Genomic DNA, 22505 nt, shown 5'->3' on the forward strand with positions numbered 1-22505 from the left:
TAGTAAGGCGGTAGTCAAGATATAAACTTGTAAGGCTAAGAAAATCTGATTGAAGACAAAAATCGAGAAAATCCGTATATGAATTTAATGCAGTAATGATGTTATTAAGTATATTGTTTGCAGTTGGGATGATACAAACTTCTGTCACCGAAATAAAAATATCTGGCCCATTTCACGATCTCATTCTTAAAAATAACTTCTAACAATGTTTACCAATAGTTTGTACAAAACGGGCCGCTTTGAAAGATGTTTATAAAGATCTTTTGGCCAATTATACAAAGGTAAAAAAATAACCTCAATTTTTTTAGATTTCAAGATGTATACATTTTTGCTAGAAACGATATATCTTTGGATATCCAGCGGAAATATTCATGGATAAAAATGTTGGCAATCCTGGCCTGACTTGGAAGTCGCTTTAACAGAAGAAAAGCACTCCTAGGGGGCGGCCTTTACATTGTATTTTGAATTGACAGTCCCTCGTGATTACCCAAAATGGGGTAACTCAAAAGGTATTTCTTAAACTTTAAAAGGGATTTTTTTCAATGAGACTGTATAAAAATGTTGTTTTCGAAATATAGAGGCAACAACAGTCACCTCCCAACTCTATATACCATTCTTGATAGTAATATAAAGGCACCCTGCCTTAAAAGAGACTTAGAGGCAACGATAACCCCCTCCCCACTCTATGTGCCATTATTGATAGTAAAGTAAACACACCAGTGGTGGTCCATAAATGGGTCCGGATTCTAAACCCTTATTTGGGCTATAAAGATTGCCTATACTCCTGACTCTACTGCATGAGGCTTGTCCTGCTTAAATGTCAGATATAGAGAACTTGAAAAAACATGTTTTATTTAAATTCAAGTCGTACTATTTAATAGGAGCCAGTGTAAAGAATTTTGAAAACTGGTTCATTGACAGAATTTTTTTGTATATAAACAGCTTGATAATAGGGTATTACTATCAGTTAACAGTTTGAAAATGAACAAGTGATCACGAGATGGTGGTTCTGATATATGTAATTTGGAGTTATATGCGTCTTACCTATTAATGTTTCATTTAATTAGTATAAAATACAAACTCTTCATAGATCAAAATTTACATTTAAAAATTTGATAGTCTATGCGTTTTCCACGAATACAAATATTGCTTCTAATTTGGCGATCTGAAGTGCATACCTTAGCGCGCTCGTATATGTCAATTGAGAAAAAAGTTAAACTTGGCTAAAACTATTCTTGAGAATAAGGCCTTAGGTATGTTCATATGTTAATCAGGGGTGGTTATTCTTTACAGTTTCTTTGGGCTAGCTTCAATAATCAACTATTAAACAGTTCGTGGTAACGAACTGTAGTAAGGAGCGACCCGGCTCAATAGTAAACGAAACTCTAAAAACCGGAACTTCGATGCTAAAAGATATATCAAAAGAATCGGATTTTGTATGCTGATTTTAAATATATAAGTTTCATCAAATTTAGTCTTCATCATCAAAAGTTACGAGCCTGAGAAAATTTTCCTTATTTTGAAAAATAGGGGGTAACACCCCCTAAAAGTCATAGGATCTTAACAAAAATCGCACCATCGCATTCAGCGTATCAGATAACCATATAGAAAAAATTTCAAGGTCCAATCTACAAAAATGTGGAATTTCGTATTTTTTGCCAGAAGACAAATCACGGGTGCGTGTTTATTTGTTTGTTTTTTTTTCCCAGGGGTCATTGTATCGACCAAGTGGTCCTAGAGTGTTGCAAGAGGGCTCATTCTAACGGAAATGAAAAGTTCTAGTGCCCTTTTTAAGTGACCAAAAAAATTGGAGGGCACCTAGGCCCCCTCCCACGCTCATTTTTTCCCAAAGTCAACGAATCAAAATTTTGAGATAGCCATGTTGTTCCACATAGTCGAAAACCGTAATAACTATGTCTTTGGGGATGACTTACCCCCCACAGTCTCTGGGGGAGGGGCTGCAAGTTACAAACTTTGACCAATGTTGACATACAGTAATGGTTACTGGGAAGTGTACAGACGTTATCAGGGGGATTTTTTTGGTTTGGGTGTGGGGTTCAGGGGAGGGGGCTATATGGGAGGATCTTTCCTTGGAGAAATATTTCATGGGGAAGAGAAATTCAATGAAAAGGGCGCAGGACTTTCTAGCATTACTATAAAAAAAAAAAAAACAATGAAAATATAAACATGAAAAAGTTTTTTCAATTGAAAGTAAGGAGAAGCATTAAAACTTAAAACGAACAGAGATTATTACGCATATGAGGGGTTCTAAAAATACTTTAGCATAAAGAGCGAGGTATTTAGGAGGAGATAAATACTTCGCTCTTTATGCTAAAAATTTTTTAAGTAATTTCAACTATTTATTCTACGGCCTTTCTGATTCAGGGGTCATTCTTAAAGAATTGGGACAAAACAAGATTTAGTGTGAAGAGCGAGGTATTAACGAGGGGACCAATCCCCTCATATATATAATCAAAAATATAAGAATATAAAAGTTTGTTACGTAAGTTAATTCTTAAGTTACGTATTTTTTTACTAATAAAAACGTTCGTTAAAAATTAAAAGATCTAGTTGCCTTTTTAAGTAACCGAAAAATTGGAGGGCAACTAGGCCTCCTTCCCCACCCCTTATTTCTCAAAATCGTCTGATCAAAACTAAGAGAAAGCCATTTAGCCAAAAAAAGAATTAATATGCAAATTTCATTTTAATAATTTATGTACGGAGAGCCAAAATCAGACATGTATTAATTCAAAAACTTTCAGAAATTAAATAAAAAAAACAAGTTTTTTGAAATGAAAGTAAGGAGCGACATTAAAACTTAAAACGAACAGAAAATAACTCCGTATATGAAAGGGGCTTTTCCTCCTCGACACCCCGCTCCTTGCGCTAAAGTTTGATTCTTTCTCGCAACTCTACTTTTTAAAACAATAAAAAACTTTAGCGTAAGGAGCGGGGTGTCGAGGAGGAAAAGCCCCTTTCATATACGAAGTAATTTCTGTTCGTTTTAAGTTTTAATGTCGCTCCTTACTTTCATTTCAAAAAACTTGTTTTTTTTATTTAATTTTTGAATAGACACAGTATGAAAAGACATTAAATTGTGTAAACAGCAAAACAACCTGATAATTGCAAAAATATTTGTATATATTTTAACAATGGGATAACAACAATTTGGAAACTTTAAAAAAGAAAACAAAAAATTTGAAGCTTATTAGAAATCGTTGTTAGAAGTTGGACAACACCTGCCGAGTGCCGTGTGCCACGGCCTTATAGTAACTCCGCTGGGGGACATAACAAATGCAGTGGGTTTCTAATTACTGAATTGTCAGATTGTAGAAGCCATTTTAACTAATTCAGAAGTGCGAAACTGATTCAAAAATGCTTAACTGATTTATTTAGAATTCTGAGAAGTAACTGTAGATATATCTTTTACCCCTAGGATACCGTAAATGAAACTTTTTTATTTTAATCTATATACTTTTAAAGCTTTTGTTAAAATCTTGATGGGCTTACGAGAGATTCTTAAGTCTTTGTAAATAGTAAACCATTACTCAATAATTTTTTTATTTGTTAGCGCAACTATTTGATCTTGTAAATTGGGTTACTTGCCTAGCACTCTAGGTAGTTGGGGGTCCCTATTGGGTTTAGTTGATTATTTACCTGTCATTCTAGGCAACGAGGGCATCATGGTGCCTCCTCCTGGGGGCCTAAGAAATGCAGTAGGTTTCTAGTTACTAAATTGTCAGATGGTAGAAGCCATTTTAACTAATTCAGAAATGCATAACTGATTTCAAAATGCTTAACTGATTTATTTTGAAATCGGAGAAGTAACTGCAGAGATATAGTTTAGCTGTAGGATACCGTACATAACACTTTTGAATAAATTAGAACACAGGGCTCAAATTAAAAGTTATTTTTGGTACATACAAATGATGTTCTGGTCTGTAGAATCTCCCCTCGAAGTTAGCCCCACTACTGTTTGTGATAATTGCTCTTCCTTCTAGGTTTAACTTGATTATTCATTGCAATTTTTTGTTCGTTTTGGGTCTCATTTATTCATTGACAGTAATTTCAATTAGGTTTAAGTCTGAATTATTTTATAATTATTTTTTACTTGGTCTTACTACTACTACTACTAGTACTGCTACTATTACTGGTGCTACTACTACTATTATTATTAGTACTGGAACTACTACTACTACTACTACTACTACTTTTTCAGTATTGACAAATATTGTTTTCTTTCTATGCATTATACTTTCTTTCGTTTTTTATAGAAAATTAGGGTAATATGGATGAATATTAAAGCAGTTTTTATATTCTAGATTAATGAAGATTCATCAATATTGCCAAAAAGACTCAAGAGAGATGATTAATATATTTTTGAAGATTTTTTTTTGCGAAGAAGACATGAAATCGCCTTGTCCTGTTGATTGCGAAGTACTCGACAATCTTTTGAATATGGTTGAGACCATTCAGAACCCACAGGAATTGGTCAGTTTACCCATTGAAAGCGTAAGAACAAATTGGATTTATCTTCTCCCCCGCCTCGTGTGTGTGTACGTGTGGTAATGAATTTTCTGAATTATCTATTATGCATTCATTTTAAATTATCTGAAAATATAGCTTGTTAATATTACTTTTTTTACTTTATAAAACCGTACCAATTTTGAAAAGAAAATAAATTCGATTATTATTCTAGATTAACCTAGCTGAATTAACATTCCTTTTTTTCGATTTTCTAAAATCAAAGAAAATAAAATCTATTATTATTCTAGGTTAATTTAGCTGAATTGTCACCACCAACTCAGGGGACCTACAACCTTATTGAGGGTGTCAAAATACCCATATTGCCACCACCAGTAGAATTTCGGGATGGTCACCTTATTGACTAGCCTCTCGACAACAAAAATAGACTAGAATGAAACAACAAACTATTGAAAGATTGTTTGGAGAGGTAAGTGCTGGTAATATATTTCATGATAATTGCCTTATTGAATTACCCTCTGATAATAATGACGATCCAGATTGGACTGATAAATTTTTGAAAGAAGGTTTTGGACAGGAGAATCTGACAACCCCCCCTCCCCCCATATCTTAATGGACATTACCACAGCTCAGCCAAGTGTCTTTGAAAAGCAGGCTGTACCAGAGGATGATTTTGCTTGGATTGACCAGCTCAGTCCTAATACTCATAAATAATCGGAATGTGTCTATGGAGAGGCGAATGTAACTCCCCCTAATATTTTAACAGAGGGTTTAGATGTTAGTTTTGCTCCACCAAGTCCCTTTGAACAGGTTTTGATTGTCAGTATTGCTCAACCAAGTGCTTTTGAAGAGCAGGGTGTATCAAAGGATGATTTTGGTTTGACTGGCAAGCTCTGTCCAAATACTTATAATTCCTTAGTGGATTACCGTAGAGGTGATTGTAAATCCCCCTAATATTCCAGAGAACATTACCCAGCTCAGTCAAGTATCTTTGAAGGGGAAATCGTACCAGAGAATAATTTTGCTTGAGCCTACAGCCTCAGTCCAAATACTCTCTAAGATATGCTGAGTAAGCTGAGTGATTTCATCTCGCTCTCCAACAATCTTGTAGACATTGATGTTGAAGAAGGACAGAGTGGTAGTGGTTTGGTAGAGGAAACCTCTGCAACGCCCACAGTATTGCTAGACTTTTATTTTTCAGACTCTGCCTTGCACAATATATGTTTATATCGCCTCATTTGGAGATACATGTAATACATTGATAGAGAGGGAAATTTTCACAGATGTAATGGACAATATACACTCCAATGTTGGCAAGATTCGAGTTCTTCTTGAACGACAGATTAGGGAATGGGGAGGGAGGGATAGCGTCGCACAAAAAATGTTTTATTTTAATGCAAAGTGGGGTTTTGTATATTCGCACTGTGTGCAAATTGAAATGCTAACACTTCACCCACACTTGGAGAATTTTGAGGATGTATTTATGGTGTGGTTAGACAGTATTGGCACAAAACTTGATAATTATTATGAGAAGGGGAGTGGGACAGTGGTTTTATTTATTGAAAACTTAAGTGTAAATATTTCTAAATTGAAAAAAAATATATTTCAAGAGGCGGGAATGGGGAGAGGTTTATTGTTTTAAAATAAAATTTAGATTTAGAGGGTTGTCAAAATGTTCAACAAATTTGTTCTATAGCTTGTCATACCAGTGTTTCAAGTATGCAGTTCTTATAGCAGCCTAAAAAATCTTATGAAAGGAATCTAGTAAGACAAAGTTGCACAAATTGGCAGCTAATGGGATGGGACAAAGTTTCCTAAAGTAGATTTCAATTGTTTAATTCGTCAATATCAGGTAACACTTAAAGAAATAGATATTTTGAGAAGGCTAATGAACATTTAAAGACCTGTTTTTCAATATTATACAGAATTTGCGGAGGGTGAGAGCAAAGATAAAAGGGGTAGTGTATCCAGTGAGGACTCTGTCCTTTGGATCAGTGAACCTCTGGGTATGGCTTCTTTACATGCCTGCTACAGAACCTAATTCAATTGGAAATTTTAATCCAATTACAAATAATAGTCGGGTTTTATGTGGGGATCCAAAATATAATAAAGTGGGGCTAACGTGCTACTATTGTCCAACGTGTCTTTCTAGATTTCATACTGATTTAAAGCTAAAACATCACATGAGACACTGTAAGCGTCATGGTTACCATCTGTGGATACGGTTAGGGGTGCAAGGCCATCTTGCATTTCATGAGCCTGCAAAATTCAGTCCTACAAAGTGACAAGGTGGCCTTAGGCTGCTAAGCCGAAGTAACAGATGTGTGGGATTCATCAAATTTAAATCGTGTCAAAGGAAATGAAACCATTACATTATGTTGCGCCCAAGCCCAAAGAGACTCTAGCAATACTGTGCAGTTGGTAGATGTATTTGAGACATTGGGCGGGGAAGATTGTATGGGCTTAGCCATGACAGCACTTATTAAAACAGCAAATAAGTCAATTTCATGGCTGCGCAACGTAAATTATCCAATGACCCTATCACCAGAGGACGTGTTGGCTATTAAAAACAAGGAAATGTGTTGGGTTTGTAAGAAGAAATCTGTTGAAGGTATTTGGGGAGGGATGTCAGTTCGCGACCATGAACATTTAAAGAATCCAATTTTATAGGGGGGGGGGTAGCAATTTTCTTGGAATGGCTCATAGATCATGCAATTTAAATATTAGACAACAGTACTTTCTGCATCTTTATATGCACGATACCAATTATGAATTGAAGTTCATTTTACCAGCGTTGGAACTTTTGCAGAAAGCTGAAGCTGTGTATGGTGCATGTGTAGATTTTTTGTATTCGTCTGAATCATCTGAGAAGATGTTAGTCTTAGATCTCCTATAGAAAACAATAGATGATGATAAGATATACTTGAATAATATCCATTTTTAAGATTTCCGTAGTTTTCCCCCAAATCTCTAAGTCAATTGATTCAAGTACATAAAAGCGACGGTTTTAATGGTTTTTCCCTACTTAAACAGCGCTTTCAAGATGAAGAAATGTATGATTTATTAACGTGTTTATGCATATACCCGTATGAATGTTACAACTCTACTTTAAGGCTACATGAGAAGAAATTACCGTCCATCGAATCGTTTTATGGTTCACTTCACGTTCGTCAATGCACCACAGCCGACTACGAGTTTACTAGAAAAGTTTGGGCAAAGAGAGGCTGTAAAAATGGAGAGGATTATTGCAAAATGTACTTGGTAAGTGATGCTTTGAGGTTATTGGATATTGTGTGTAAGAACACGGATAAAATATACCAGGAATTTGGGTTGGATTTGGGTTGTTATTTTTCAACTCCTCATCCGGTGATGGATTTAATTTAAAAAATAAGTAAAGAAGAAATAGGTCTGATCACTGACATGGATCAGCATCTGTTTGTAGAGAACTCAATAAAGGGAGGATATGTCTTCCACGGGGTTCGTATCTTGGGAACTGATTCGACTGGACAACACTCCGGTGAAAAGTCGGATGCAGTTTTTCTGGATATGAATTCCCTTTTCTGTCGGTAATATCTCACTACTTTTTACCGTGTGATAATTACAAGTGGCTTGACAATCTTTGTGCTCCAAATTTCCCCAACATTGCCACCGTTGAGGACAATGGACCACAAGGATAGTTTTTTGAAATTGATGGTGAAATACCTTTGGAACTTCAAGACTCGGTAAAGGATTTTGTTTTTCCGTGCATAAACAGACCGGTGACAAAGGCCTCTTTGAGTTCATATGATATTTCTTTGGTAAAGGATATGGGTATGCACTGGACACCTTCAAAACAAAAACTTACCAACCTTGATCCGAAACAGAATATTGTTTTTCACCATATTCTTCTGTGATGGATGGTAGTAAGGGGTTTCTGGGCCACAGGGTTTATGGAGCCCTCCAATTTGATCAAAAGTCATGCATTAAAACGTTTATTGAAATTTTTTTAAAGAAACGTTCAGAAGCAAAAATGAAGGTTGAAAAAGGAATCTTTAAGGTCATTTTAAGTTCAGCCTTCAGTAAAATATGCGAGAGTGTGCACAAAAGGAGTCGATTTGACGTCGTAACCAACCCAAAAGAATGTGGTTGAATCATTGCCGATCAAAAATTCACATCATTCACTATCAAAGACTCCAATATGATCTTTTTGCATAGGAAAAACTTGTCATATAAAATAAAAATGTTGCTGGTGTTAGCGCAATTTTTGAAAATGTCCAAAAAACTCATGTTTTAATTCTTTTACAATGTGTGTAAGGTCCAATGGCCGATGAAGGGGGAGGTTTAAGTGTATTATGGAGACACCGATTTACAGAAAAAACTTAGAATGCTCTCCCAGATCTCTTGTCATGTTAGATTTTTGAAAAAAAAATCTTATATTTTTGAAGAGAGGGGGATATTTTTCTAAAAAAGCTTTTTGTATTTTGATTGAAAAAACTTGGAAGCGACAAATATTTTCCTCCTAGAAATTAGTAAATACATTGTGAACCCCGCTATATTACTTTGGAGACGCACCACTTCTAGATTGTTGGGAGGGGGGAGATTAGCAGTTAAGCCGGCAGTGACTTTGAAACAGCAATAAATAGAAATTTCTTGAATGATAAGGAATTTGAATTTTGTTGAAAAAGAATTTAGTTCAAAAGGCGAAATAAACTATAATATTAATCATTTTTTTATTTGAAACAAATAGCTTAGGATTTTTTTAGGACAAAACATAGGAGAGGAGGGCCTTGGTCATGAAGCAGAGTACAAGCTCCTTAAAAATTCAAACTTTTTTGAATTTCTGGGTTTCTCTTAATGAAGCAAACTGCTGTGTTTTATTAATTAGTACAAAAACCAATCTCTTATGAAACCATATTCAATTGGAGGAACTTTTTCACAGCAAAATCTTACTATAGTATATATAGAAGTACAGAAGTGAGTTGACTATTTGACCCATTTTCCCAGCTAGGTCGTACTTGAACAGTGTCGCGATCAAGGGAATTATTGTTAAAAGGCAGGCAAGGGAACCAGCAGGTAAGGGGAAGCAGTATCTAGGATTTTTTTCGTGGAATATTTTACAAAAGAATTCTTTCGGGGGGAGGGGGTACAAAAAAAATGCATCAAAAATCTATTTTTATTTATTTTCGTTACGTTCATACGAGCCGGAAAAACATTTCGAGGAGGTGATAAAACCCCCTAACCCCCCGGATACGGCCTTGAAAGGAACGGTATACCGTTAGTATTGGGAAATCTTGACTTTTTAGTGTAAAACAACACATTGGAATTGTACACATAAGGAGACAAAAGGAGGCACCTCCCTGATCCTATTCCGTCACACCCATCCATGTTGAGTTACAAACCTCTCAATAGCGAATAGTTTCCGGTTATTGAGTTATCTCGATCAAACGACCTCCCCTTGCCTCAAATAGGCTGGATAACTGAGTTTTTAAGAAAAGTCGATTAAATTCTTGTCTTAGTAGTGTCCTTTTCAGCAGCTTCAACCTGATTCATTATAAATGTGAGGTTGATATAACTTCACAGTGAGGTTTCCGGAATGTCGTCCTGATGCTCCAGACTTTTCTTATTGTATCTCACCGTTTGCTCGTGGCCAAAATTTGTTCCTAACGCATTCATTTTCATTTTTTGAATTTGGAAACAATATATTCTGGCGTGGAAGCTCTATGGCTGTAATGCCGCAGTCCAGGCGAGTACAACATTCTTTTTTTGTCGGTTATAGTAGTCTTTATTTTTCAGCCTCCAAAATTGTTCAGAGTAATCTCGGTATAGTCTGTAAATAAATAAACTGATGTTCAGAGTATGAATATAACTTTCCAAGTTTGGAGGGAGAGATGTATCCTTCATAGTTACCAATGAGTGACTGGCGCTGACCAAAGGTTTTAAAATGTTCGACGTAGACCGGCAAGCAGCCTCGTTAACCGCTTGAGTCGTTCCATCTATCTATTAATCGCAGTCAACGCTTGACGCAATGGCTATAAAGGGTCCTAGGTGGCCAATCATGCTTGAGTCAATCAATTAAAGGAAGATTTTGATCAAAATGATTAAACGTCTAGGTCCGTTATTTCCAACGTGGGGTGCTGGCCCTACCAGTGGGGTATGGAACTATTTTGGTAAATCATGGGGAGGATGTGCACTCTTCGGCTGAATAAACTTTAGTTTAGAGCCTTAATGTTGAAAAAATAGGTACTTCCGTATTATCCAGAACAAAATCAAGAAGTTAAGTTAGGTTAATCATAATGAATTATACCAAAATATGATGAAAATGTAGTACGCAAAACAAAAATATTGACAAATATTGACAAAAAAATGAATAAGAGAAAGAAAAAAAGAGACAGCACAACTATCAGAACAATTAAAAAAGAACATCCATAAAACACTGAACAACTTTTACATACATACAACTCTAAATATCACTCTATAAGAAGGGGATACCATAGATGAAAACTGATGTTGGGATGTTGTTTCGAAATACGTTTCGGTAGAGCTATTGCTGGGTCGGTTATTTACAATTGCAGATTAATGCTGAATTTCGGGTCCACATGGGTAAATAAAGTAAACATTTTGCAAATTTGGAATATACAGAACAGAGTTTAAGTTTGTCTATGAGAAAATCTTCCAAAATGGTGCTGTGTATAGAAAATAATAATGACAATAATAATAATTTATTGTTACCCTCTGCATATAACACAAATGCACTAAAGAGGAGTATAAAAAATGAAAAGAAAAACAAAAAGGACACAGAAAAAAAAGAAAAAAAGAACACGCAGTATTCTTGACAACTTCAAACGCTTTAAAACACTTTTTATTAAAAATAAAATATCCTCCAATCAGCTACCAAAGGATTCTCCTTATGAAATTGCATAATTGTAATGAAGTGTTGTGGGAAGTGCGGGTACTTCAATTGCCTATCCCCAGCAGTTTAAAGCCTATAGGCCGGCCGGTACCAACACGGCTCTTCAATCTCACTCACGCTCTTTTCTGCACATTACATAAATACAACTTAATCAACCCTTTATCCATTGTCTTCTGAATAGTCTAGCATATGGATTAAACATAATAATTTTTCACACCTAGCGAGGCTAGGCACTTGATATAAGGCAAGTAAGTGAAAAATCGATAATTCTGGTGCAGCATTCAGCAAATCTACGTGACGGTTCGTCCATTTTTTCGTCCAAAATGTGGTAGTGTTGTTGAATTATACTGTTTAGTGAGGATCATTCGGTTGAAACGTTTATTTATTTTGGACGCACCACATTTTTTTCAAGGTGGGAAATCAGTATCAAACAAGTTTGCTTCAGGTATGGGCCCATTGGTAGACCAAGATAAACAAGATTTTCAACTGGCTTTCCTAAAGAAAGTACCAGTTGGACTGGCAGTGTGGGACCCAAATTACCCCCGTTAAATAAAAGAATCTCAGATTCTCAGAGTTAAATTCCAGTCCTAATTTAGAATATTCACTCTCGAGTAGGCTGAAGTTTTCTTCAATACGCTGTAATGACCTGCTAAGATTAAGGGCATCATCCGCATAACAGACAAGTGTCACGTTTGTTGCTGCCTCAATGCATGGGGATATACAATTTGATTGAGCATCTCGAACAGCGTTGATAAAAAGAGTGGGCGAAGTGATAGCACCTTGACGCGACAGAGACAAAGCTATTCCAGTGCTTCCACTTTCCCCGAATTTTCGGGGATTTCCCCTAAAATCTAGGAAATCCCCCAAAAAAATGGCGTTCCCCGAATCCCCGAAAATTCCCCGAATCTTGAAGACTTTTCCCCGAAAACTCCCCGAATTTTTAAAACTTGTCCGTGAATTTTGAGATTCGAGAGTGGAAGCCCTGAGCTATTCAGATCATTCGGTGGATTACTAGGGCGTATCTCGTGGAGCATGTATTAGATGAATTAGAAACCGGCAAGTTAAATTGATTTGTGATTTTAATGCATACTTGAAGCCGCGAATATGAATTTCTCAAGGTAAGAATAATAGAGGGGTGAACACCTCTTTTTGCCGTATGAAGTGTACCAATGAGTCAAATACACGCTTAACATCGTTTGCTGCTAGAACGAGACCCTCTTGGGCCAGTTCAGCCTCCATTTGGACATTAGCTACAGCACTAAGGGCATCAACGCACCCTATTTTATTCTGAAAACCAAACTGGTATGGGGGAACGCTACATTTCTCCCTAATTTCAGCAACAAAAAGCAGCTCAAACAGTTTACAGAATGTAGTCGAGATAGTTATAGGTCTAAAGGTCAAACACTGAATGTTAGATTTGCCTTTCTTGGGGATAGGTGTGAGATCACCAATACAAAAATATTATCTATAATATTATATTATCTATACCAAACGTAACTTTCCGTTTGAGCCTTGAGACTGTTGTTATTATGGTTTGCATTGTAACAACATACTTAGACTCCGGGTAAACAGATAAAAATTCGATAAGTTCAGCTCCGTATTTAGACTCTAAAGTTGGATCTGGTGCGACAAATTCACTCGAAAAATGCGTTTTCCACTCAGATACGGTAATATCAGAAGCTTTGGGAGTATTTGAGGATGTGGTATTTGGGGGAGCAGGGTATTTTCGAATGGAATTGGGCAAAGCAGAAACTCTAAGCAAATATGAATCAACAATGTATGCGCGGTGACGAGCTAGCTCACTTGCAAAAATCTTTTTTGCATAGAGCCAAATATCATTCAAAACACCTGACCTAGGAAGATTATGATCTTTCCAAATAGAAAACCAAAGCTTCGCACGGGATCGTGCTTTGGAGTAAATACCTAATCTAGCCTAACCCAAATACCAACTTTATATATTAAATATTTAATTAAAATATGCATACAACGTAGTTTTTCCCTTGAGCCTAAGCTAATTGTCTCTGAATACAGACAGCTATAAACCGGTTACCTCAGATTCAACAGAGCAATTTTCTCGATTGTGTTCTGGGTAATACGGAAGTACCAAAAAATATTTATTGTGTGAATGACGTCACATTCAAATCCATTTAAAGAGAAAAAAAATGATTGTATTGCAATGACGTTATAAACTGTATAACAAAATTTTTCACTAGGATCAAATAAAATATGGCCCAAAAGTGGTGGGGACCCACTGCTCCAGGGCCTTTATTTAGGCCTTCCTTGTTAATTACAGCCCAACTTACCTCAGCTCAGTTCAGAGGCGTGTTTTGACCAGCATAATAGAAAATTGTTAATGCATTTCTAGCTACCCTTTATGATGGCCACTACCTGGGTACCTTATACCTAAGTAATACGAGATAAACACTCGTTTTGAAGCTATTTTACCAAGATGTAAATGAACCCTTAATAACTACATTATCTGGACATTTGTAGCAATCAGTCGTTTCTTGGTGAAGAACACCGCCTAAATCGTTAGATAGTCTCTTAAATGTGAGCTGCCCCAAGGGTGGTCTTTGCCCGGGTAGCATCTTTGCACCTGTATCTTTTGAGTTATATCATTTAGTTAAATTTTAGATCTGATTCTTGCTGGACTTCTCTGTGCAGACAATATACATATCAATAAGGAGTAAAATTGAAGGCACTCTAAGAGTGATAATTCATTCCAAAGCAGGTAGCACACTCACATTAAATTGCTTAATTTGTCGGGTTAATTTATAGCAAACCATATAACTGGCTTTCGTATAAAGTGAATATACCACTCGATGCCTTTTTTATGCTATTTACTAATATAATAATCGCTTCTACCGCAAATTCAGATTAAAGCACTTTTTTAGCTCTTAAAAATGCCGAATTTTCAAAAAATTATGACAGTTCATATAACTGACTTACCAATAAAGCGAATATACCACTTGATGCCTTTTTTTATGTTCTTTACGAATATAATAATCGCTTCTACCACAAATTCAAATTTAAACACTTTTTAAGCTGTTAAAAATGACGAATTTTCAATTAAAGTACGGGTTATCCGTCGTTTCCGACAAAATAATACTACGTTTTCGACAAAATAATACTACATTTTTCAGTGCTAAAATTGGTAAAATTCTAGTTAATTGACTTCTTGCTATCTCGGAAAGGGTTTAGGTTAGGAAAATTAAACTTTCAGGGATGGGTCTACAGGCTAAAGTATGTCCCGGGAAGCTATTTTAAAGTACCCACCTCCACTCCTTCTCCCTCTAGAGGGCCCTGAAATTTGTCTACATGACAGGTCTATACCTATTGAAATTTTGACAAAACAACATTTTACCTTAACTTTCAGTTACTAGTTGCTTTTTCTCCGCCTTTAGTTCTGAAAATGCAATTCCTGTTATTTGAGTAGAATTTTGAGCCATATCAATATTTTTTTTTCAAAATTTAGGAAATGTATTTGCATATCTTTAAAACCTTATAAAATGGAATTGAGCAAAGTTATGAAGCTGAAAACAATTTTGTTGTACTTCAATTAAGCAGAAGATCTATTTTGCAAGGTTTCACTTTTATAACACACATATTCTTAAAGGTCATCAAAGGTCAGGGCCCTCTAGAGGGAGAAGGAGTGGAGGTAGTTGCTTCAAAATACCTGTATGGGACATACTTTAGCCTGTAGACCCATCCCTGAAAGTTTCATTTTCCTAACCTAAACCCTTTCCGAGAAAGCGAGAAGTCAAACTGCGTCCTAATATACAAATAAAATTTATAAATATAAAATTTCAAAAAAATAATACAAATAAAATTTCAAAAATTATAAAACGATTATAACTGTTAGATTATTTATTTAATTTTGCACCCTAAAATGTCTGCGCTTGGGGCCATGGGAGCCCATAAGAGACGCGTTTTTAAAGTTTTGTAACTCCGCCTTCCTGAAAAAAAAACTTTGTAACCATACCCCTCCCCGAAAAAAAATCCTGGATACGGCCCTGACTGCTATCTTCCATATAACCTGTAATGTCAAAGCACAGTAGCTAATAACTTGGTGTATCTAACAGTTTCAAGGTAATTTTTTTACCCTCAAAACTAGTGTTTTCGCAAAACAGCGGCTTTTGAATGCCAAGGACAGGTTTCTAAATAAGACATGGCCTTAGGCCTATGAAATATCGCAATGTTTCCGACATTTGAGATCTTGTGAAATGGCCAACAGGATGCAAAGTTGTCACTTTTCCAGAAGGGGTTGAAGTCCATAATTTAAACTTATTTGAGTGACAATGCTTGAATAATTAACACTTTTAGATTCCATGGCATACTGTTCAAACATTTTTTTTCCGTAGATGGTACTTTTCGGGTTGCTTCGTCTGTGCATGAAATTTGAATATCATGAGCTTGAGTTTAAAATGAATCTAAACATATTTAATTCACTAAAATCCATGTTTAGTGACTTGGGTCAAATTTAAGTAAATTTTAGAATGATAACAGTGGTTTGGACTTTCACAACCCTGTTTTACAAAATTTTCATACAAGGATAAGTGCACGAAGTTTGCGTATTTTTTTCCAACAATTTTGAAACCATGCGTACATTAGCCCGAATAAAAATAAAGGAATATTATTGCACTTACTCGTCACTTTTATTAGTTAATTTACTTTAAAAAGTTTAACTTTCACCCAAAAAAAGTTTGCCACACTAATAAGCTATTAACCTAATAAATTGTTAAGTAGCATTTTATGATAATTTGTATATTGTCATTACTTTCAGCTAAAGAATTAGTTTGAAAAGTGAAGTCAGTAAGACATCGTATGCTCTCGAAACTAAAGTGTTGTTTTGAACTATATTATGCCTAATAGGCATAATTAAAATTTGATTTTTTCTTAAGCTCACTATATTCATTTTAACAGCAATGATTTCTTTCTTCTTGGACATCGAGCTATTCCCGTCGAGTTAGAATTTCCAACTATGAACCTAAGAATCTCGGATTTCAGTCAGCTTTTCGGGGTTTGGGATTGCTATGAGCCATCTGAGAATATGGCGCTTAATTTTTTTTTCCAGTAAATGACTTGGAAATAAGTCATGAAAAATTAACCTACTGATTTATACCAACCCTTAGTTAATTAACCTTTCCCGAATGCTTGCAGAGAATCCTTTTGCCGAAGGATCGAAGAATCCTATATGTGTGAAAAACGATTCTTTGATGCCGGGAGCTGGTAAAACGTAGGATATTTTCGGGGGGTGGGTGAAAATATGCACTATGGATCATTTACCCAAGTAATTTTTCGTTGACCGCCTAAGAGTTACTAAATAATTCAAAAGAATCGAGATTTCAGGGACCCCCCCCCTCGGTGTACATACTTTTCGGGGAGCGTATTATTAGTACCATACTACATAGTCTGAAAACATCGGAGAGCACCAAGGAACTTCTTTCTGGCGACTTAGTGACGACGGGTTTGGAGCGAAAAGAAGCTTAAAACCAACCAAAAAACATTAAAGGGTAAAACTCTCTAGTTTAGCTCATCAGCTTCAACACAGAATTTCTATTGAGGTTTCTAGCTAAGTCTAAAATAGCGACGAAGACCACACTGCGTTTCCTTAACAAACTAATAGAAAGTAGAAACAATAGGGAAAATCTTTTCAAGACAGTGGAAATCAGTTCTATGAATATGTCGGCCCTATGTCCAAGGGCCGTCTTCAGCACAATACGAGAACAAGAGAGAAAATATGTATATATAAATAAACTTACATTAAATTGTGAGAATTAAAACTAAATAATGTTATTTTAAAACTTTTTTAAAAACAGCCCTAGCATCCTTACTTCAACGAAGTTCAACCAGGACTGATAAAAAGAATGAAGTGAGAATATAAACTCATTCAAACTAAAGAGAACAAAGTGATTAAATGCAATTTCTCAGAGCCAACCTTGCTTTTTTAGCAGCCTGTCTCAAAGGCCTTTTCGTAGCTGGTTCAGTACTCTTATAAATCGGTTTAGTAAAATATTTTGTTAGATCGTTTTTAATTAAATTTGAGTATAAAGAATTTAGTGAGTATTCCCCTAAGTCCCTGTTCAAAGAAATATTATTATTTATTTTGAGATTGATTTCGATTGATTCTCGAACCACCTGTTCTATCCCCAAATTATTGCTGATGAGTGAAGATTTTTCAAAAAGTATCGTGTGGGACGGATTATTAAATATATGCCAACCTAAAGCAGAATCAAAGGAATTGTTGGAACTATTTGAAATTAATGCCTTGTCTATGTCTTTTTTATGCTGTTGTAACCGTTTTTCTAGATTCTGATGGGTCCTGCCGACATAATAATTTCCACCATCACAGGGTATTTGATAGACCCCTCTTTGGCGAGTAACTGGGGTCTTATCTTTACCAGAAGATAAGACGGCCCTTGGACATCGGGCCGAAATATTCACAGAACTGATTTCCACTGTCTTGAAAAGATTTTCCCTATTGTTTCTACTTTGTATTTGTTTGCTAGCTAAATCTGCAATTTTACAGATTTTGGTATCCGTAATTTTATCAGCCTGAACCTCGGGGCCTTCAAACAAATTTTGAAACGTTGACTTAACTCTTGATTTGAGGCTTACAAAATATGTTTAAACTTATAAACCATTTGATTAATTCAAGTTGGCAAAGGAGGGCCCAGCTGACGGCAAATGGCAACTAAATTAAACCTGCTAGGCATATTAACTCTTTGAACTTGAGAATCTAGAATCAATTCCCAACTGAGGGTTGTCACCTAGGACGTATACAAGGGGGGCAACTGGGTTTGAATCCCTCCCCTCAAAATATTTGTCCGACTCATAAGAAAGCATGAAAATAGAAATAAACAAATTTGATGTGTTTTGTAAAGTTTTTTTCAAACCCCCCTCCTCCTCCCCGAACAAAAATAACGGATGCGGCCTTTGTTGTAACTCCTTATTGATGTGAAAATATTTAGCAGGGGAGATTGAGCAACCCTATTAATATTTAATTGAGCAATGAACCAATAAAGCTGGGGTAAGGGAAAAGAGGTCATTGGGAAGATGTATTCCCAATGTATAGGTCATTGAAACTTAGAAAGAGATGTATAAGTGTTTCTCTTTTTTTACATCTGCTCTATCCTCAGCGTTGGATCTGTGGAGATAGGATCTTACAGTTTTAAATTGAAGTACCGAGGACAACCAAATTAAAGCGTTTCCCAGGTATTTGTTTTGGTTGTTTAGAAACTATGACATTTTTAGGGCAATGCCGCATTTTTGGTAGTGTTACCACATTTAAATGTGGAAAATGTAAAACACTAGCTATCCGTTGATTCCTAAGACTACTAGAACATCAAAGGAAAGTTATATTTCTTAGGTTGTTCGATGCTATATGTTTCTAGTTTTTTTATTTCCAGACTCTTACTCACGTTTCTTCTTTTCAAGCTCCGCTCCTGCTACTACCATCAACTGAATCACTGCGTATGGAAGTCAATTTTGTTAAAAATTTGAGTTCCTGGTTTTTCCTTAATTTTAAAATATATATGGTTGTGTGAATTTCCACTAACCAATTTCGAACAATCAGATTTTATTTTTACTGTCATTGCTAAATTAAAGAGAAAAAACAACTAAAATCAGTTGAGAATTAGATTTCAAACTAGTGTTAGCTGGATAGCTTTGAGACTTAAGGGCTGTAATTAGTTTTCTCCGGGTGTCACTAACCCTTGGGACGGCTCTGACACAAACCTTTGGAAAACTCTACCAAATCAGAACATGTAGTTTAACCTTTGTTTCTTTTTTAATATATATGGTAGAATAAAATACCCCCCTCCTACACCCTCAAATAAATTACCATCGAAGATTATTTAAATTTGGGAAAAGTCGAGGCCCTTTTTTCAAGGATTTGTCTTCAAAGAATATTTCAATAAGGGAGAGGATAGGCACATTGCATATCTTAGGAGGGTGTAGATTCTTTCTTGAGAGGAGGAGAACAATGGCGTAATTTTGTCAAAATCCTGGGGGGTGGGTAAAGTTGGAGTCAGTTTTCTCAAGTCATGTGAGAAAGACTGTAAAAAATTAGCCACATAGTAGTACAAAAACAAATATATACTAAAAAAATCTGAACTATTTCTGTTGATGCTTGAATAATGTAGGTCTATCTTTGTTTTAATAAGATTTTTGAAGACGCTAATTTTCAGCTGTGGGGTTGGGGACAAACCAGGGTCTAGAGGTAGTAACTCCCTACCCTATAGTAAGTTACGTCCCTTGTGGAGGGGCTTATACAGGAATACTTTGAGTGATGGATCATATGAAAATAAGAGGAATGTAAAGAAACTGGACTTATTAGGAGTTTCAGAAACTCATAGTAGCCTACTACACGTGTTTTAAGCTGCTTCACTTGCGGCTTTTATAGTGGTGCTCGCTTTAGTTGTTTATAGTCGTTTTTATGGCACTTGGTATTAACCAAGTGACATATAGTGATCGCAAATTCTGTCGGTCGGTCTGTCTGTCTGTCCCGGTTTTACTAGTTTAGGCACTTCCAGATAAGTTAGCACGATGAAATTTGGCAGGCGTATCAGGGACCAGACTAGATTAAAATAGATATAGTTGTTTTCCCGATTCGACCATCTGGGGGGAGTGGGGGACGGTTGATTCGGAAAAATTAGAAAAAATGAGGTATTTTTAACTTACGAACGTTGTCGGATCTTAATAAAATTTGATATTTAGAAGGATATCGTGTCTCAGAGCTGTTATTTTAAATTCCGATCGGATCCGGTGACATTGGGGAGATTTGGGGGGGAAACCTAAAATCTTGGAAAACTCTTAGAGTGGAGGGATCGGGATGAAACTTGGTGGGAAAAATAAGTACAGGTCCTAGATACATGATTGACATAGCCGGAACGGATTCTCTCGCTTTGGGGGAGATGGGGGGGGGGAGGTTTAATTCTGAAAAATTAGAAAAAATGAGGTATTTTTAACTTACGAAGGAGTGATCAGATCTTAATGAAATTTCATATTTAGAAGGACCTCGTAACTCAGATCTCCTATTTTAAATCCCGACCGGATCCAGTATCATTGGGGGAAGTTAGGGTGGGGGAATCGGAAATCTTGGAAAAGGCTTAGAGTGGAAAGATCATGATGAAACTTGGTGGGAAGAATTAGCACAAGTCAAGATACGAGGCTGACATAACCGGACCGGATCCGCTCTCTTTGGGGGAGCTGGGGGGGGGTAATCGGAAGGTATTTGTAACTTACGAACAGGTGATCAGATCTTAAGGAAATTTGGTATTTAGAAGGATCTTGTGCTTCAGAGCTCTTATTCTAAATCCCTACCAGATCTGGTGACATTGGAAGGAGTTGGAGGGGGAACCGGAAGCCTTGGAAAGCGTGAAAATTGAGGTATCTTTATGTTTAATGGGTGATCGGATCTTAATAAAACTTGATAGATAAAATTCAAATTGGATCCGGGGACATAGGGGTTGGAGGGGGATACAGAAATCTTGGAAACCGGAAATCTTGGAAAACGCTTAGAGTGGACATATCGGGGTAAAACTTGATGGGAAGAATAGGCACAAGTTCTAGATACGTGATTGACATAATTAGAATGTATCCGCTCTCTTCGGGGGAGTGGGGGGGGGCGTTAATTCAGAAAAATTTGTAAAATTGAGGTATTTTTAACTTAAGAACGGGTGACCGGATCTTAATGAAATTTGATATTTAAAAGGAATTCATTTCACAAAGCTTATATTTTAAATTCTGACCAGGTCTGCTGACATTAGGGGGAGTTGGAGGGGAAACCGGAAATCTTGAAAAACGCTGAGAGTGGTGAGATCAGGATGAAATTGGTGGGTAGAATAAGCAAATATCGTAGATACATGATTGACATAACCGGACTGGATCTGCTCTCTTTGGGGGAGTTAAGGGAGGGGGTCCAGTGCTTTGGCGAGTTTGGCGCTTCTTGACGTGTTAGGACGATGAAAATTGGTAGGTGTGTCAGGGACCTGCACAAATTGACTTGATAAAGTCGCTTTCCCCGATTCGACCATCTGGGGGGCTGAAGGGAGAGGAAAAACTGGAAAAAGTGAGATACTTTTAACTTACGAGTGGGTGATCTGATTTTAATGAATTTTGATATTTAGAAAGGCCTCGTGTCTCAGAGCTCTTATTTTAAATCCCAATCGGCATTAAGCCTCTGATTTTCCTTTTAAATCAATCCATTGATTCATAGAATTTTGCTACAGCTCATGCCATATGAGCTCTTGGCTCTTCCGTCCTCGCCACAAGTGCCATATGAGCTCTTAGCTCTTTTTGTATTTAGCCATATATAACTATTGGTTTTTAGTTGAATGAATGCTTTTCACTCTGCATAATTGTTAAGTGACTACATTAATCGACTTGCTGATACTTCCGCCTTTAAAATTTTCCTCTTTCACTTTATTTTGTGTGTCAGTATGTGAGAAATTATTACGTGATTAATTGTATAAAATCTATAATCATTATTGAACAAGCTCCTTCATTTACACCAAAATATAGTGAATTATAAGGAATATAATAGAATACTTTTCCCAACCATGGAAATTGGGTCAGTTTTATGGATTGAAACAGAATGTGTCAGGATTTCCGCAAGTGTGCTCAGCGGCACCTTGGGGCCTTTTTTGTCTCAAATTATTTTAAAAATAAATCTGAAAATTACATTGACATGAATCGATGCTGGATTAGCACTTCAATGTCAAAATAGAAAATATTACAAAATATTGTAATGATCGACAAAGAGTGAGAAGATAATGCCAGGGACGTACACTGGGCCTTGGTAAAACATAAAATCGCGAAGAAAGGATGAAAACGAGGACAATAAACAGCCAGTGAAAAATTGAAAAATTATGCAAATATTTCGGTCAAGATCTCCGCTTGACCGTCCTCAGTGCAGAATAAAACTGATAAAAATATAAAAGAAACCTTACAACAAAATACAAAACTAAAATAGAATGACCCTTGCTGAGTCATAGTGAATTCTGAGACCAGTGTGGTCTCCGATATTGTTTACAACTAGCTTACCTGGAGCATTTGACCAAGTCTATTCTCAATTATTCTGATCTGTCTAAAAAACACGCCAACTTTAAAAAATAAAATAGATATGCAT

At 36.2% G+C, this 22505-nt stretch overlaps 2 protein-coding genes across 4 annotated transcripts in view; both read left to right on the forward strand.

Annotated features, from left to right (window-relative positions):
• The window catches only part of LOC136033559 (uncharacterized), a 108797-nt gene that overhangs the window by 65835 nt on the left and 20457 nt on the right, over positions 1–22505 (forward strand). The window contains exons 12-14 of one of the 3 annotated variants that reach the window (XR_010618942.1): positions 4323–4565; positions 4776–4954; positions 7599–7746. Coding sequence is in view for 1 of the 3 variants with exons in the window: in XM_065714313.1 (XP_065570385.1) it covers positions 4323–4373 (51 nt within the window). In the remaining 2 variants the exon portion in view is untranslated. Of the gene's footprint in view, positions 1–4322; positions 4639–4775; positions 4955–7598; positions 7747–22505 lie in introns of those variants that run through there. The other 2 variants (XR_010618941.1, XM_065714313.1) reach the window with 2 other exon arrangements.
• The window catches only part of LOC136033561 (ras-related protein Rab-23-like), a 130608-nt gene continuing 122071 nt past the window's right edge, over positions 13969–22505 (forward strand). The window contains exon 1 of the mRNA XM_065714315.1: positions 13969–14105. The gene's annotated coding sequence lies outside the window, so the exon portion shown is untranslated. The remainder of the gene's footprint in view (positions 14106–22505) is intronic.

This window comes from Artemia franciscana, chromosome 12 (genome assembly GCF_032884065.1).
Source record: "Artemia franciscana chromosome 12, ASM3288406v1, whole genome shotgun sequence".
Lineage (NCBI taxonomy): Eukaryota > Metazoa > Arthropoda > Branchiopoda > Anostraca > Artemiidae > Artemia > Artemia franciscana.